This window comes from Olea europaea, chromosome 3 (genome assembly GCF_002742605.1).
Source record: "Olea europaea var. sylvestris chromosome 3, O_europaea_v1, whole genome shotgun sequence".
Lineage (NCBI taxonomy): Eukaryota > Viridiplantae > Streptophyta > Magnoliopsida > Lamiales > Oleaceae > Olea > Olea europaea.
In genome coordinates this window covers 19777724-19792508 of record NC_036239.1, presented here as the reverse complement: position 1 = coordinate 19792508, position 14785 = coordinate 19777724, and the positions used below count along the sequence as shown (strand labels likewise).

Here is a 14785-nt window from a genome sequence, read left to right as displayed (position 1 = left end):
GAAGTCTCAAAATCATAGCCATTGTTTCCTCAGCTGCAGTGGCAGAAGCTGCCCTTTCCTTCTCAAGTTCAGCATAAGCTACAGTTGCTCTCTTCCTCAATCTTTACCAGTTTCTTCAATTCTGTAATATCAAATTCAACTTTATCACTATACTCTTTTTCATCAGCATTACATTCTTCATCATAATCTGTAATTACTTCTTCATCATCAACAGTAAACATATTCAAATTTTCTGTATTTTCCTCCATTTTATAGACTATGGGCGCATTAGTATTTCTTGACCCACATTTGCAATTTGAACTGAAATTCTCATCAAAATCACTTTTGAACAAAACCCATCTAATTTTCCTCTAAAATCACCAAGAAAACGGACCAAACCGGTAAAAAAGTAAAACCAATCAAATTGAAAGAGCTTTAACCCAAAACCCAACAAAAAGAACAGCCCCAAAAATTCAAAGACTTGCTTCAATGTCCCAAACACCAAAACCCTAAACACAAAATCATTCAATTGCTTCAAACATGTGATAAAATCCATCAAAATGCACCCCCTAAACAGGCACTCCGGAAAATTCTTATGAAACTCAAGAACACAGCATATAATGAGGAACAGATACAGACGACCCAGAATCTGCTTGTGGTTACTTTGAGTCCAGATTCTTCAATACCAGTGTTCTAATAATTCAGGCACAACCATATACACAAAACACAAAAAGGGATTCACCCATTCACCCACCCAAATGGAAAAAAGAGTAAAAAAATTAAGAGGAAATTTCACATAATGTCCATTTTCACCTAGTCATTTGTAAAAATGGCCACAATTTTGTCAATGTCCATTTTCCAATTATGCAAAATGAAAATACCCCTGTTAGCAAATTCTATTTCCACATAAGAATTCAAAATTTTTCATATCATTATAAAAAGTCAATCAACATACAAATGTCAATCAACATTAAATGCCTGGGTCGGGTAGGTGCGGGTCGGATTGGGTCGGGTTATGGGTCAAAAATGGAAACCTGATAGAACCTGACCCGAATATATAAAAAAAAGGGGTGGGGGAATGAAAAAATAAAAGAAGCACTAAACTAAGTCCTCTCAACTCTCACACTCTCGGTCTCTCAATCTTTACTCCGACCCAACCCGTCGACAACGAGCCCGTCCATTTCTTTCGTCGTTTCCCAGTTGTCGTTTGCCGACCACACTCTCAATCTTCACAAAATTCTTCACTCCGACCCAACTTGCCGACAACGAGCCCATTCGTTTCTCTTTTCGTTTCCCAGTTGCCGTTTGCCAACCACACTCCGGAGTCCAGTGCTATAGAGTAAGTTTATTTCCTTATTTTCTCACTTCCCCAAGTCTTCCCTCTTCCTAAATCCTAAGACTTGTATTATTACATAAATTGATGTCAAGATCACCGAGTGTCTCGATTATATTGGACGAGCAAATACCAACTATTGATACAATTTGAGATAAAAAATTGTACATGTAAGTTACTGTCGAAAAGTTTGAAGAGGTAAAGTCTTGTATTTATCGCAACGTGTTTAAAGAAATCAGGAAAATGATTGTACTTTCTGCTGTTCGTGTTATTGTATCTTTTGCTTTGAGATATAATCTATATTTCAACTAAATTTGATACTGCTAGATGATAAATAATACTAGTACAAAGTGAAGAATACTCCATTTGAGACATATTTCGCATCTAAGTTAGGCAATAAACATGATGAAATGACACAGGTTGTGTTGCTATTATACACTCTTGAACTGTTTGAATGCTCATCAGCAACTAAATGGCTTCATTTTCGCATGAAATTTGTTCTGCGTCTTCTTGAGGGTTGTATTTTTATATTGATAGTTTCTTATAAAGGAAGACTGTGATAGGTTGATAGCAGATAAAAGACTTTGTCAAATCTTATGACATGTATACTTGTACACATTTCATTGAGGCATAACCGACCAACAATGCTGTCAATCAGATTCTGCGTATGGTCTGTTATAGCTGGCTCTAAATTTATTTAAAACAAGCCTATGTTGTTATTTATTTTGCTAAAAAATATTGCATTTTAGGTTTATTTGTATATCTAAATTAGGCAATTAACTTAATAAAATGGTACAAGATTTTGTTTATATTCTTGAACTGTTTGAATGGTGATCAACTATAAAATGGTTAACTAATAGCTTCAGATCAGAAGCCATATTTAGGATGTCAAACAACCTACAGGAATTTGTAAAAACCTTATTTCATCTTATTTCATTTCAGACTCCTAAATGAATCAGCGTCAAGATACGTATAAAATCCATTTGTAAAGACCCTATTTCATCTTATTTCATTTCAAACTCCTAAATGAATCAGCATCAAGATATGTATAAGATCCATTTGTAAAAACCCTATTTCATATCTCATATCATTAAGTTACATGATTAAGCCACGGGAAAAAATCGCACTTTGTAAATAAATTCAATAAAATAAAGAAATCTCATTTACATATATATTGAATAATTTTTAATATTATTTAATCAATTTTTTATAAATGACCGGGCTATTATGGTTGTTCATTGTTGACGGTCAACCTCCGCCCTAACTAGACTTTGGTGCTGGATTCGCCACTGAGCACGGTAAGGTTTTAGAATTACCCATTCTCTATTTTTGCTTCAATAACATGAACTATTTTAAAATGTTTTGATATTAACCGAGGTTTGTTTTAATTTTAACAATTAAACAGCTTAGTTTAGATATAGTATTTTATCAAACCATTGTATTGTAAAAATCATTTTTCTTTTACTGCATTATAAACAAGAATACTATATTTGATTTCGTTTGTACGTTCTCATACTACTTGTTAAAGTATTATTTTCATTTGTTGATGAGTATGACACACCGATATAAAATTCCAGAGAAGGAACGTGTTTCGACTCGTGTGTCGTAGGTGAGCAACACAAAATACATATCAATTGTCCTTAACAAATTGGATTCACAACAAAAGCGTCAGTTGGAGGAGAGTTGTATAGGACATGTTGCAAGGTTATCGGAGCTGAAACTATCTGCTCAATTAATTCATGAAATGGTAAAACAGATCGGTGGTTTGCTGAAAGCGATTTGAGGCTTGGTTCAAGGTGAACCAAAGGTTTGCACGATTTGGATTGCCGGAGTTCGCACTAATTACTGGCTTGAAGTGCGGTCCAGTGCCTAAAGATGCCGAAGTTGACAAAATCCTAAAGAAAACCCGTCTATAGGATAAAATGTTTGCTAATATAGACCGGATAACGTGTAGCGACATGGAGAAAGTTTTTTTGAAATGTGCCAACCGTAACGATCGTTACAAGCTTGTGTTGGCACTAATTATTGAAGGGGTATTTAATTCAAGAGATCGAAATGTAGGAATACATCCGACAACTCTTTCCATCGTTGACGACTTGGATTTCTTCAATGCCTATCCATGGGGGACGGTATGTTTTCAACTTCTCATCAAATCACTGCTACGTAGATGGGGAAGAAAGGCGGACATGGCAAAAGTGAACGATTGTGATATGATGACTTACACGTTGTACGGATTCCCTCTTGCCGTCCAGGTATACATCTATTTTGGTTCATTTCAGTTCTTTTCATCGCACATTGTTATTTACCTCCAAATATGGTTATTACAGTTATAAATGTCATGCAAATTTGAGTGTACGAGGCAATCTCGGAGTTGGGAGCTCGATTCTCGAGTAGGACTTGTGACGATGTCCCGAGGACGTTGCGGTGGTCTAGCACGAAACAACCTCATTCCCGAACATATTCAGATTTTTTTAGAAGGCAGATGTAAGCGATTTACATACGTAATTGCCCTATACTTTCAAAATATATAATATTTCATTTCGCCTATTTTTCCTTCCCCTGTAGGTGCACTTGTGGGCAACGCTGCGCGCAACTGCTGCAAAAGAATTGCAGCCGTACTTAGCCGATCTAGTTAAGTTGGAAGACGCAGCTGACCCCGTTCTAGGTGGTCTTGTTGCTCAATTAATAGAAATACAAGCTTGTCCAGCTGGAGATGATGTTATACTGAACGATGACAACAACCATCGACCAAATAAATCCCAGAGAGGCAACAGAGGTGGACCTTATCATCGAGATTTGCATCACGTTGAAGTAGAGAAGAAGAACATCGGGATTCGATCATTGAAATGTCTGTGTCTTTAGATGAGATAAGAGCTATCTTGAACAACAACGGGAGGCATTTGAGAGCAAGATGGGTGATTTGAGGGAAGAGATGAACACAAGATTCGCTAGTCTCCAAAATGATCTGGGAGGTCATGTGTGTGGTTTGAGAAATCATGTCACTGATGAGATCAATATGTTTCGACGAAGGTTTGATGAAGTTGCTACAGAAATTGGGCAACGTAATGTTGCTGCTGAGTATGGTGGATTTGGTCATGACGATCACGGTAGTGACGAGCCCCAACATGATGTTTTAACTTCCAATATTTCTGCGGATAGACAGGATGTCGGAGAGGCAACCGAACCAGTTGTTTGCAATATCCCTGATGTGTCCATAACGTCGGAAGGTGGGGTTGGAGTACTTGGGTCAGTATACGTTGCTCGTGATATTGTGAAAGAGGCACCAACCATTGTACCTTCACTTGGTGTAATCGTTGATGATTAGCTGGTTCATGATAGCATCGTTTTTGGACCTTCGATGGCAGCTGATCCACCTACACGTAGACCTCGATTGTTGAGGCTGAAGAAAGCGAGTGCGAACACAAAGACGCCATATACCCAATCTGGTCGCAAGAGGGATAAGAGGGATGCGTAGTCCGTGTATTTTGGTTGACGACACATAATGGTGATTGGATATGAACTTCAGGTTGATTCAAATTTAGAGGTTCACATATTTTGGTTTATATGGTGGTTTTTCAATGTGTATTTTGGTTTATGTCGTGAGTGTATTTTGGTTTACATAGTGGTTTGCATATTTTTGTTTATATGATGGTATGTAATATTTTGTAGATGTAAACTTGTGGTTTATAAGTTAGTGACATGTTCGGAAAGTTGTATGTTGAAAATAGTTTATAACTGTATTATCTACTATAGTGGACTAGAACATAATGTTCTAATGAAATGTGGAGAAATACTATACTTTAGTTGAAATGTTGTTCTATACAAATGTAATGTCAAGTGTCCAGATTAGCAGACATTTAATATCGAGAACTACACGTCAAATGTCAAGAAATGAGTGAAATGTCAAGAAATATATTGTTTCAATATAAATGTTCCCTTATATTTTTGTTTCAATAATATGTGAACATATGTGTGATTGTGTGTGATTATGTATGTGAAAATAAAATAAACTTCATATTAAAAAAATATAAATTATGTATTTTGAAGCTCTTACTTATGATAACAAAAGAAAAATCCCGTCTTTCGTTATCCTACTCGAACATAAAAAAAGGAGATGTAAGGAAAAATTAATTAACTCAGTAAACTTTAATAAATTAAATAAAGTTATCAAACTTTTTTTTTTCAATATAAAATTTGAATTGAACAAAAAGTTAATTTTTTTAATATAAAATTTAAATGGAAAAAAAAGAATTTAAAAGAATTTTCAATCAAACAAAAAGTTATTTAAAATAAGAAGGAAAAATTGGTGATATAATAATTTTCAAAAATCATTTCATAAATTAAAAAAAAAGTTACAATATTCAATATTCAATTAAATAAATTTATAATTTGTCAAAAAATTTCAATTATTGCAGTACAAGAAGTCACAATATTGATGCGTAAAGAAACCATTGATATATATCCATAATGTGTGAAAAATATTCAATTATCACAACACAACAAGCGAATATATTCAGTATATACAGAATCTATCAACAACTTTCAATTATCATAACACAACAAAATTGTTCTGACATTTACTCACATGCACACTTTTAGCTACTTCTTCTCATTCACTCATTATCCCCACATTCACTCCCCCATCCACACATTTAACTAGAATTAATTGTCACATTCACTCAATTTCATTCACTCACTCTCCACGCGTTTTAGTTAAAAGTCTCATTCTCACATTCACTCTGAAAGACATTTATTCGGAAAGATTTTTCCACATTCACTAAAAAAAGGCGCTCATTTGATTGGAAAAGGCAAGTAATTCAAAATTTGTGTTCAAAATTTGTGCTACTTAGCAGTTAGTTGAATATCATCGAAAAAATATATTTTTCTGGTACGAAAATACAATTTAGTCAAAAAATCATCTCCATTAATCACGAGACAGTTGTCTCCGTGACGCTCGTCTCCGTGTCATGGAGATCGCCTCTCCATGACATGGGTCTCCGTGACACACAGAGATGCTCTCTGTATGTTACAGAGACGCTTGTCTCCGTGACACACATAAGTACTAAACAATTTTTTTTAAACCCACCCCTATTATTAGTATGTTTTACGATATATATAAACAAAAATATTAGATTTGTTTGAAATATTAATTTTTGAACATTTTACATTTGATTTTAATTTTTTTTAGTTTTAATTTTTTTTAGTATACAAGAAGTGAAAAAAAATTATATTAGTTTAGAAATATTAATTCTTAAATAATTTTACACTTAACAGTACTTTGTTTTAGTATATTAGATGTGTAAAATCAAATGAAAATATTAATTCTTAAATAACTGGACACTTACTTATAGTATGTTTAGTAGCTTTCCTCAAAAAATAATTAGATTTATTAAAAAATATTAATTCTTGTATAATTCATGCAAATGTCTTTAGAATACGTTCTCTTTCCAGAACAATGGTTTTCTGCTACCATCGTTCAGTATCCAAATCGAGAATACGTTAAAGATTTTGTAGAATTCATAGATGCAAATCAATAATATTCTTTGATGTGTAGTAATTTTTATGGATTTATTTATGGAGTTGTTTTCAAAGGAGAAGAAGAACAATTTACTAGTAAGTTGGTATACGAATTTATAATGAGACTTGTACATTGTGGCAAAAATAATGAACTTTGGGTACGGTTAGATAACCATCTTGCTAGGTTCGGCATGTAAGAATTTTGCCTCATTATTGGACTACCTTGCCATGAACCATCCATAGAAATTGCTTATAATAACGATCGTTTTAGAAATCAATACTTCAAAATTAGCAATATAATGCTTTTTGAAGCTTTCCACATGTGTGAAGATGAAGAAGATCAATTTAAGCAGGGATTAGTTATGTTGGTTGAGCGTGTGTTGATAAATTTAGATAATGTAGTACAACCAATACCGGATAACATCCGTGTGCAAGAAACGACCAGTCGTGGTACATCGAGAACTTCAACTGGAGTTGAGCCTAGTTCTGCTTTTGGTGCCTCCAGATATGTAACTGAAGACCGAATGGAAGAAATGTTGGGTATGTACAGGCAGCATACGATATCAGATGTGTCCAGTTTATGTGGCAACTTGAAGGCAGAATTTGTTGAAGAATCAAGAGCCATAAACCATGCTATCCTTGAAAGCCAAAAGCAACTGTTCGAACAACATAACAAATCGTTGCAAGATTACATGCAATGTGGTATGCAGTCATACATGGATAATTCTCTATCAAATATGTTTAACACTCATATTGCCCAGGAATCGCAACAACAAGAAGCCCATTATCAGGTGATTCTCCAAAAGCAAGAAGAATTATTCCAACATCAATAAGAGCACATGCAGTCTTATGTTAATACAAGTTTATGTTCTGTCAGATCTTACATTGATGAAAAGAATGAGAATATGCTAAACAGATTATTTAACTGGGAATCCAACATAGAAGTCATTATAGGTTCCATGCAGTAAAATGTTCCTCCCCATGCAAGTTCAAATCCTACTGATCAACCGCATAAGACATCAACGTCTCAACCAACAGAAAGTGTTGACATGTGGAGAAGAGAAAGCGAAAGAAGATGAAATACACACAGTCTTTGTCATCCACTGGCCGTCTCTTAGAAGACTACGACATGAAAAAGTATAAAAACATTAGAAATTGGATATCGAGAAATCAATCTAGGTAACAAATTTAACTCATTCTGAATAGTCCGAATCCTAAACATTATAATATCAATGTAAGAAATTCTCTGTTGATTTATTCGACAGTAATTTAAATTATATTGTACAGTGCATATTTGGACAATGGTCGTGGCAATGTCTATGGAAGAGACATGCTAAGAACTTTAATGGATACGACGAAGAATCTGAATATTGCGGTGAGTGAAGGTTAGCAATCACAATTAATTTGATTTCATAGTTAATATGTCTAATATATGTTACATGTATTTATTTTATTAGCATATTGAGTTGGAGCTGAAGTTATTGAGGCAGCGTATGAATGAAGGTTGTATTCTTGTCAATAAATAATATGCAATTTTAGACTTTCAATTTGAAGATGAGTGTTCTCAGCAAATGAGGTGGCAAATGGAATTTCGAATGGAAAACCAGAGAGGTCAACCGGATGGAACTCGCCTAGAAGACTACATCAACGGTAGATTTCCTGTAGCTGGTCATCCGTGGATGGGATGCAAATATTTATTAGCTCATATCCAGGCAATGAATGTTATCTTTTTCTAGTCAATATTCTTGAATGGAAATTCCATATATACGACTGCAGCAATAATGTTCACACACCAGATGCAATCAAGGCACACGCAGAAGCCACATGCACACTCGTTCAAGGATTATTACAGTGTCCACCCTTGTCTACCAGACGAGATATAAATAAATATAGAAATGAACGAACGAAGCTGGATATTATACCTTATCTACCATGTGCGAACAATGGGTGAGCATTTCAACTCTTGTTATTTACTACCATAGTTAATTTATTGTATATACTAATTTCGACTAACGAAAAATGATTTCTTGTACATGCCAAATTGCATAATGTTTGTACTCAAATATATATAATGCTTCGTTCTAGGATATCCAATAGAATTAGTTTTAGCAGAGAGGATGTTATTATACAGATGAAAGATTGCGGTTGATCTTTGTCATAACGAATACTTTTCTTCATCCCCGATAGTGAAAAAGTTGTAGTGGCTTAGCTGTACTTTGCTTGTGTGACTGTTGATAATCAGCCGGTTCATGATAGCGTCGTTTGCAATATGTATTTTGCTTTATGTGGTGGTACATAACATATATTTTGGTTTATGTGGTGGTATGTAATATGTATTTTGGCTTATACGGTGGTTTGCATATTTCGGTTTATATGGTGGTATGTAATATGTTCTCGAACTGTCATTCTAAACAAATGAAATATCAAGCGTCGAGATTCACAGTTATATAATGTCGAGAACGACATATCAAACGTCGAGAAATCGTTGAAATGTAGAGAAATCTCCTCTTTTGGTCCAAGTGTCATTCTAGACAACTGTAATGTAAAGTATCGAGATTAACAGCTATTTAATGTCGATGACGACATTCCAAATGTCGAGAACGGCATCAAATGTCAAGATAAATATGATCCAACCAATTTTAATGAAGAGTGAAGGCAACCAATTGGAGTATTAACTGCAAAAACTGTAGCAAGCATGTTTATAATTACTATAGCAATTAAAATTGGTATGTCAAGCACAAGTACATTCTCAACCATATTAATGTAAAAAAAAGTTATAGAATAATCACAATGAATGACTTCAACCATATTGGTTGGTGAGATATCTTTTCATGCATTCAACAAACAAGCGTTTCTCCATTATAAAAGGCTGGACTTTACTTGAATATGCACAGACGAAAATTTAACAAATTCATAGTACTAGTTAGTTTTTCCATTGATTATGTCATCATCAACTCAACATACTCATTTTATTGATGTTACTATCACTTTCGACCTCCCCGGGTCATCCGCGGACAACCCGATCATCATAGACTCGGACTTGGATGATGAAAGAATGCCTTTGTTCCATATGTTTGTCAACCTTCGAACCGCCATCGTAGAGTTTGCCTTCAACCCATTCCTTTTCCGAATCTAATCAACGAAATTGATCGTCCTAGTAGAGGTCCAACTGGAAGCACATCATGTGTTGTTGGATGAAAATGTTGGAGCAGTTCCAGCCGAAAATGAAGATGTGATCGTCATAAGCTCCGACGAGGAGTATCACAGTGATATGTCCTCTTTGTCCGTGGTGGAGGATATGTAGAAGATGCAATCATCGTAAGTAAAATGTTTACATACATATAGTAGTGCTATAAAATCCATATAGGTGATGGATATTTTTTGGGGTGATCACCATTTTGTATAATAGTTGTCTACGACATGCATTGGAGTTATGACTTTATTTTGTTGTGATTACCATTTTGTCTGCTCCAATGACTTAGGAGAACGATTCATTCATGGGTTGCTTTTGTATCTATTACCACATTGTGCTTAAATGATTAAGAAAATCCCAGTGATGAATTAGATATATGATTGTTCACTTATATGATGAACGAAATGATATCGTAATGAAATGCTCATAAGAATATATGTGATCACCATTTCCCTTGTTTTTAGTTATACCCCAAACCTGGGCTTTCTTGTTTGTATCCATTACGACATTCTAAAATTAAGTGTTGTTTGTATTTAGTGAAATGCCCATACGAATTTTCCTATTCATGCGCTATAAAATTTTGAACGACAAGGATGATATAAGAGAAAAATCACAAAAAATAAGATGAATCCGTATAAAGGATTCAGAATGTATTACAAACTTAATTTTAGAATAGGTAATTGCAAATAAGTGCTATGAAGAGAGAACGAAGAAAGAAATAGGAAGAAGTAAAAGTCAAAAATATATTCAACAACATTCAAAACAGGAGATGGAGATGAACAACTAAGATAGAAAACAAGTAATACAAAAAAAAATATATTCAAAACATTGATAATCCATGTTATCAGGGCATTTGACGATTGTAATACACAATATTATTCAAGTATACATGTCACTTAAAGGTGTCGAATTTTGACATGTTTGCCTGCTATGTCCAGAACCCCCACATCGGTCGCATTTTCGTGTCAAAGTTGACCTTTCAGTTCTTGGCCATTGATGTTGGGTAGGAGGTCGACCTGGTGCTCTACGTATATTCGGGGGCAAAACTTTAACGGAACGAATAGACTGAGGAACAACCCAATCTGATTCTCGACCAACGGGGAAAAGAACTTCGTTGTATGCAGCTCGCCAACATTTTGTGGTGTAATAAGGGGAGTACAAATCATACAATGATTTTTTTTGCGCAAGCAGCTCAGGATGCATGTGAACATGAGATTTGTCGCATCTGAAACTCTCGACATGAACATGTGTTACCTATAAGGTCGATAATACAAAGTTCGATAGCTGTACCTACCTCAAAAACGAGTGCATCCAAATTTCGTACTAGTAAAGTTGCACTGGCGTCGAATGATTTTCTCAATTCATCATCAATTTTTGGTGTCATTGTCGTACTACATTTCGTGGATGCGCTTTTTCTCTCGTAAAATCATTGTTGCATCAATGATGTAATATTTTCTACCAACGAGGTTATAGGAAAACTTCGTTGTCGCCTTAGGATTGAATTTAGTGACTATGCAATGTTATTCGTCATAATGTTGTACCGATTACCAACAAAATTTGCTAGTGACCAGGTGGATATACCGACATGTTCCAAGTAAAATGCCATTGACGGTCGAATGGTTCTTATCTGTGTCGTGAACTGATCAAATTTCGATACGCGGTATGCTAGTGCTGCCCGCTTGAACAAGAATATGACATTGCTACTGCTATACCTAGCAATAAGATTTTTTTCGATATGCCAGATGCATGCACCGTGATGAGAAAGTGGGAACAACCTCGTAATTGCCTGCTTAATACTCTTCTTCTTATCCGACACAAACACTAGCTGGTTTGAATCATCAACGACATCTTTCAACTTCGCAAAGAACCAATACCACGATGCATTTGTTTCCCCATCGACAACACTCCAAGCAAGAAGATATATTTGTAGGCTAGCATCTTGCACTGCAGCTGCTAGTAGTGTTCCTTTTTATTGGCCCTTCAAATGACTTCCATGAGCACAAATTATTGACCTCATGTACTCTCGAAAACCACGTACACTAGCCCCGAACGCTAAGAAGAAGTACAAGAACCTATTATTGGAGTCGAGTTCAATGTGTGCAATAGTTCCTGGATTTTTCTCGATTAAGATGTGATAGTATGATGGTAATTTCTGAAAAAAATTTCGGGTGTACCATGAAGAAATCGAAGCCCCTTCTCTTAGCTCTCCACGCTTTGTTGTAGGTAATCCGTACACCAAACTCATCTTCCATATCCCCAATAATACCCGCAGGAACGTATGATTGGTTTGCATCATCCAACCTTCGCATTATCGCATTATGTGATGCCCAATTACTGCACTCGTTGCGTGAATTTGTGCATTTTGTCGAATGTTTAGAGAACGTGTGTGCTCAAGTATGTACTCTCGAATCTTAAATATTTTCGAAGTTTTTATCTTAGAAGCTCGCACTAGCCAATGTCATGTAGTGTCGACACAACACACAGTAAGAGATCTAGGATTCGACTTTTTAACCTTGAAATGAAACTTCTATTTCAAAGCCTTAAGTTAAAGCTTTGTGTGTAACTGTTGCTTGCTAAAGAATATCTGATTCTCCACAATGTCCTCTTCATCAATCGACTCAATTGCATTTCGAATAAACAAATTCCCTTCACCTAAACCTTTATCCGTATTATCAATCGTTCGTGGCTCTTGTAGTTCACACATACCGACTTCGTCGTGTCTACACAATGCATCTTCTATTGGTGACAAAGGCTCAACTCCGACATGCAGTTTGTGCTCTCCAGCATTATATTCATCTGTAATTGTACACAACGCCGTTTCTGTATGAACAGACATAAACCATTACAAATCCTTATCGTCGGATATATTAGCAGGGGGTATATTCATGTTCGGAACTGAAAATTTCAATTGAATTCGAAACTTCATTCTGTCAACATTTAGCTTCTTGAATAATTTATGTACAAGCTCTTCATATGTAATATTATGTTGAACAACAATTGATGTTGTTCGGTTCCCTAACCACTTCCTCCCGTCGTCCATGTTGACGAATCTACTACCATACGAGATAACTAATCTCTTAACATTTTCCATATCTGCATGTCATAAACAACAATACTATCAGCCACTAACGAAAATCGAAAACGAAAATACTACCTACATGCAATATGTGAAACGCTATACACGAAATTTTCCCAACTTAGTTAATTTTTTTAATGTTATTGTCAACATTTGACAGTGTCGAGAATGATAATATAAATATCATTCTCGACGATTATAAATGTCGTGAATGACATTTATACTATCATTATCAACATTTATAAAATGTCGAGAATGAAATGACAGGATTCTATACATTTATCATCTTCTTCAACTTCAACCACCATTTTTGCAAGAATTTTTACACCATAAATGATATTCTAAATATAGAAGTATATTATCTAACTAAGTTATTTAAGATGAATCGTACAAAACATATATACTCAGTGTTTGGATAATTTCGTCCATTGAAGGGAAAAAATATCTTATCAAAAAATTAAGATTTGAACATATATAACAACTACTAAATACAACTTATCAAAAAAAAAAAAAAAAAGAGTTCAAAGAAATATACCTTCGACCGAGAAATGATGAGAGCCTAATCAGTTTCAAATTTCGACGACAGTAAATTTCTTCACATGAAATAAAATGATTTCTTCGGAGTTGAAATCATATACTTCTTTTTATGTATTAATGGAATTTCTGCTTCTTCTTCATTTGTTCTAGAATAATTGATTAAAATCTAATTAAAAACGTAGGCAAGTGGACTCACCTAGGTAATATCAACATTATTGTGGCTTCTCATATAAGTTATTTGCTCTTCTAAAAAATTGTGCCAAATTGATATAAAATTGATTAATCTTTTCATGAGGGTAAAGTAGACATTTCGATATAGAAATTGGACATTTTTGCAAGAATTATCAAAATAAGACACTTTTCAATTCACACCCCTAAAATTGGACATTCTTGAAAATACCTCAAAAAATAATCTTGTGAGTCTTTCTGCTGCAAGTAGATTAATTCATAAAATAATACCTCCACCGACCTAACCACATGGGGAGATGGGGGTTATCGGGAAGTAGTGATGGCAATATGCCTCGCCCCTTGAAGAAAAAGTAAAAATTAAAAATAATTTTATTTCTAAACAATTCATCCGTTAAAAACTTATTTTAAATTTGTATTTTATTATCTAATAATAACATAATTCGAAACTTTCAAAATGTAAAAAATAAAAATAAAAAATTAAAAAAATTAAACGGGGCAAAAAGTTGGCCCGTCCCCGCGCCGCGCCGCACCCCTCCTCGTCTAAGGCGGGGCGGGGTTTTTACCAAACGAGGAGGGGCCGGTTCGGGAGCCCCGAACCCGCCCCGTTGCCATCACTATTAGGAAGCGAGAAATAAGGCTCAAATATTGAGGCTACAGATTTTGTATCAGCTGTAGCAACGGACGGATTCTTACCAGGAAGCAGTAATAGAAGAATAAATTTGATAATTGGGAACGACAATAAATGCTAATTAATGGACAACAAAATTTGAGAATGTTTTGAATTATCTACATATCTTATGCAGTTGTATGTAAGAAATTAAATACCGAAGCGTGTTTAATTTGCAATACTGCTTGTTTGGTACAGATTTTAAGCCACTTAAAATCAATCTTTTGACCGTTATTTCACTATTTCAGTCGTCATTTTTTAATACTTCTTTCACAGATAGAATCCACTTTATCT

At 34.8% G+C, this 14785-nt stretch overlaps 1 protein-coding gene across 1 annotated transcript; it reads left to right on the top strand.

Moving 5' to 3' along the window:
* The first annotated feature begins 2900 nt into the window (after nt 1-2900).
* On the top strand, nt 2901-4941 carry LOC111391827. The gene is made up of 2 exons (XM_023017095.1): nt 2901-3564; nt 3640-4941. Exon 2 carries the CDS (start codon nt 4224-4226, stop codon nt 4635-4637), a length of 414 nt encoding a protein of 137 aa, XP_022872863.1. The 5' UTR covers nt 2901-3564; nt 3640-4223; the 3' UTR covers nt 4638-4941.
* The last annotated feature ends 9844 nt before the right edge of the window (nt 4942-14785 follow it).

Coding starts and splice junctions, on each gene's coding strand:
- LOC111391827 (XM_023017095.1), top strand. CDS start 4,224: ATGGGTGATTTGAGGGAAGAGATGAACACAAGATTCGCTAGTCTCCAA.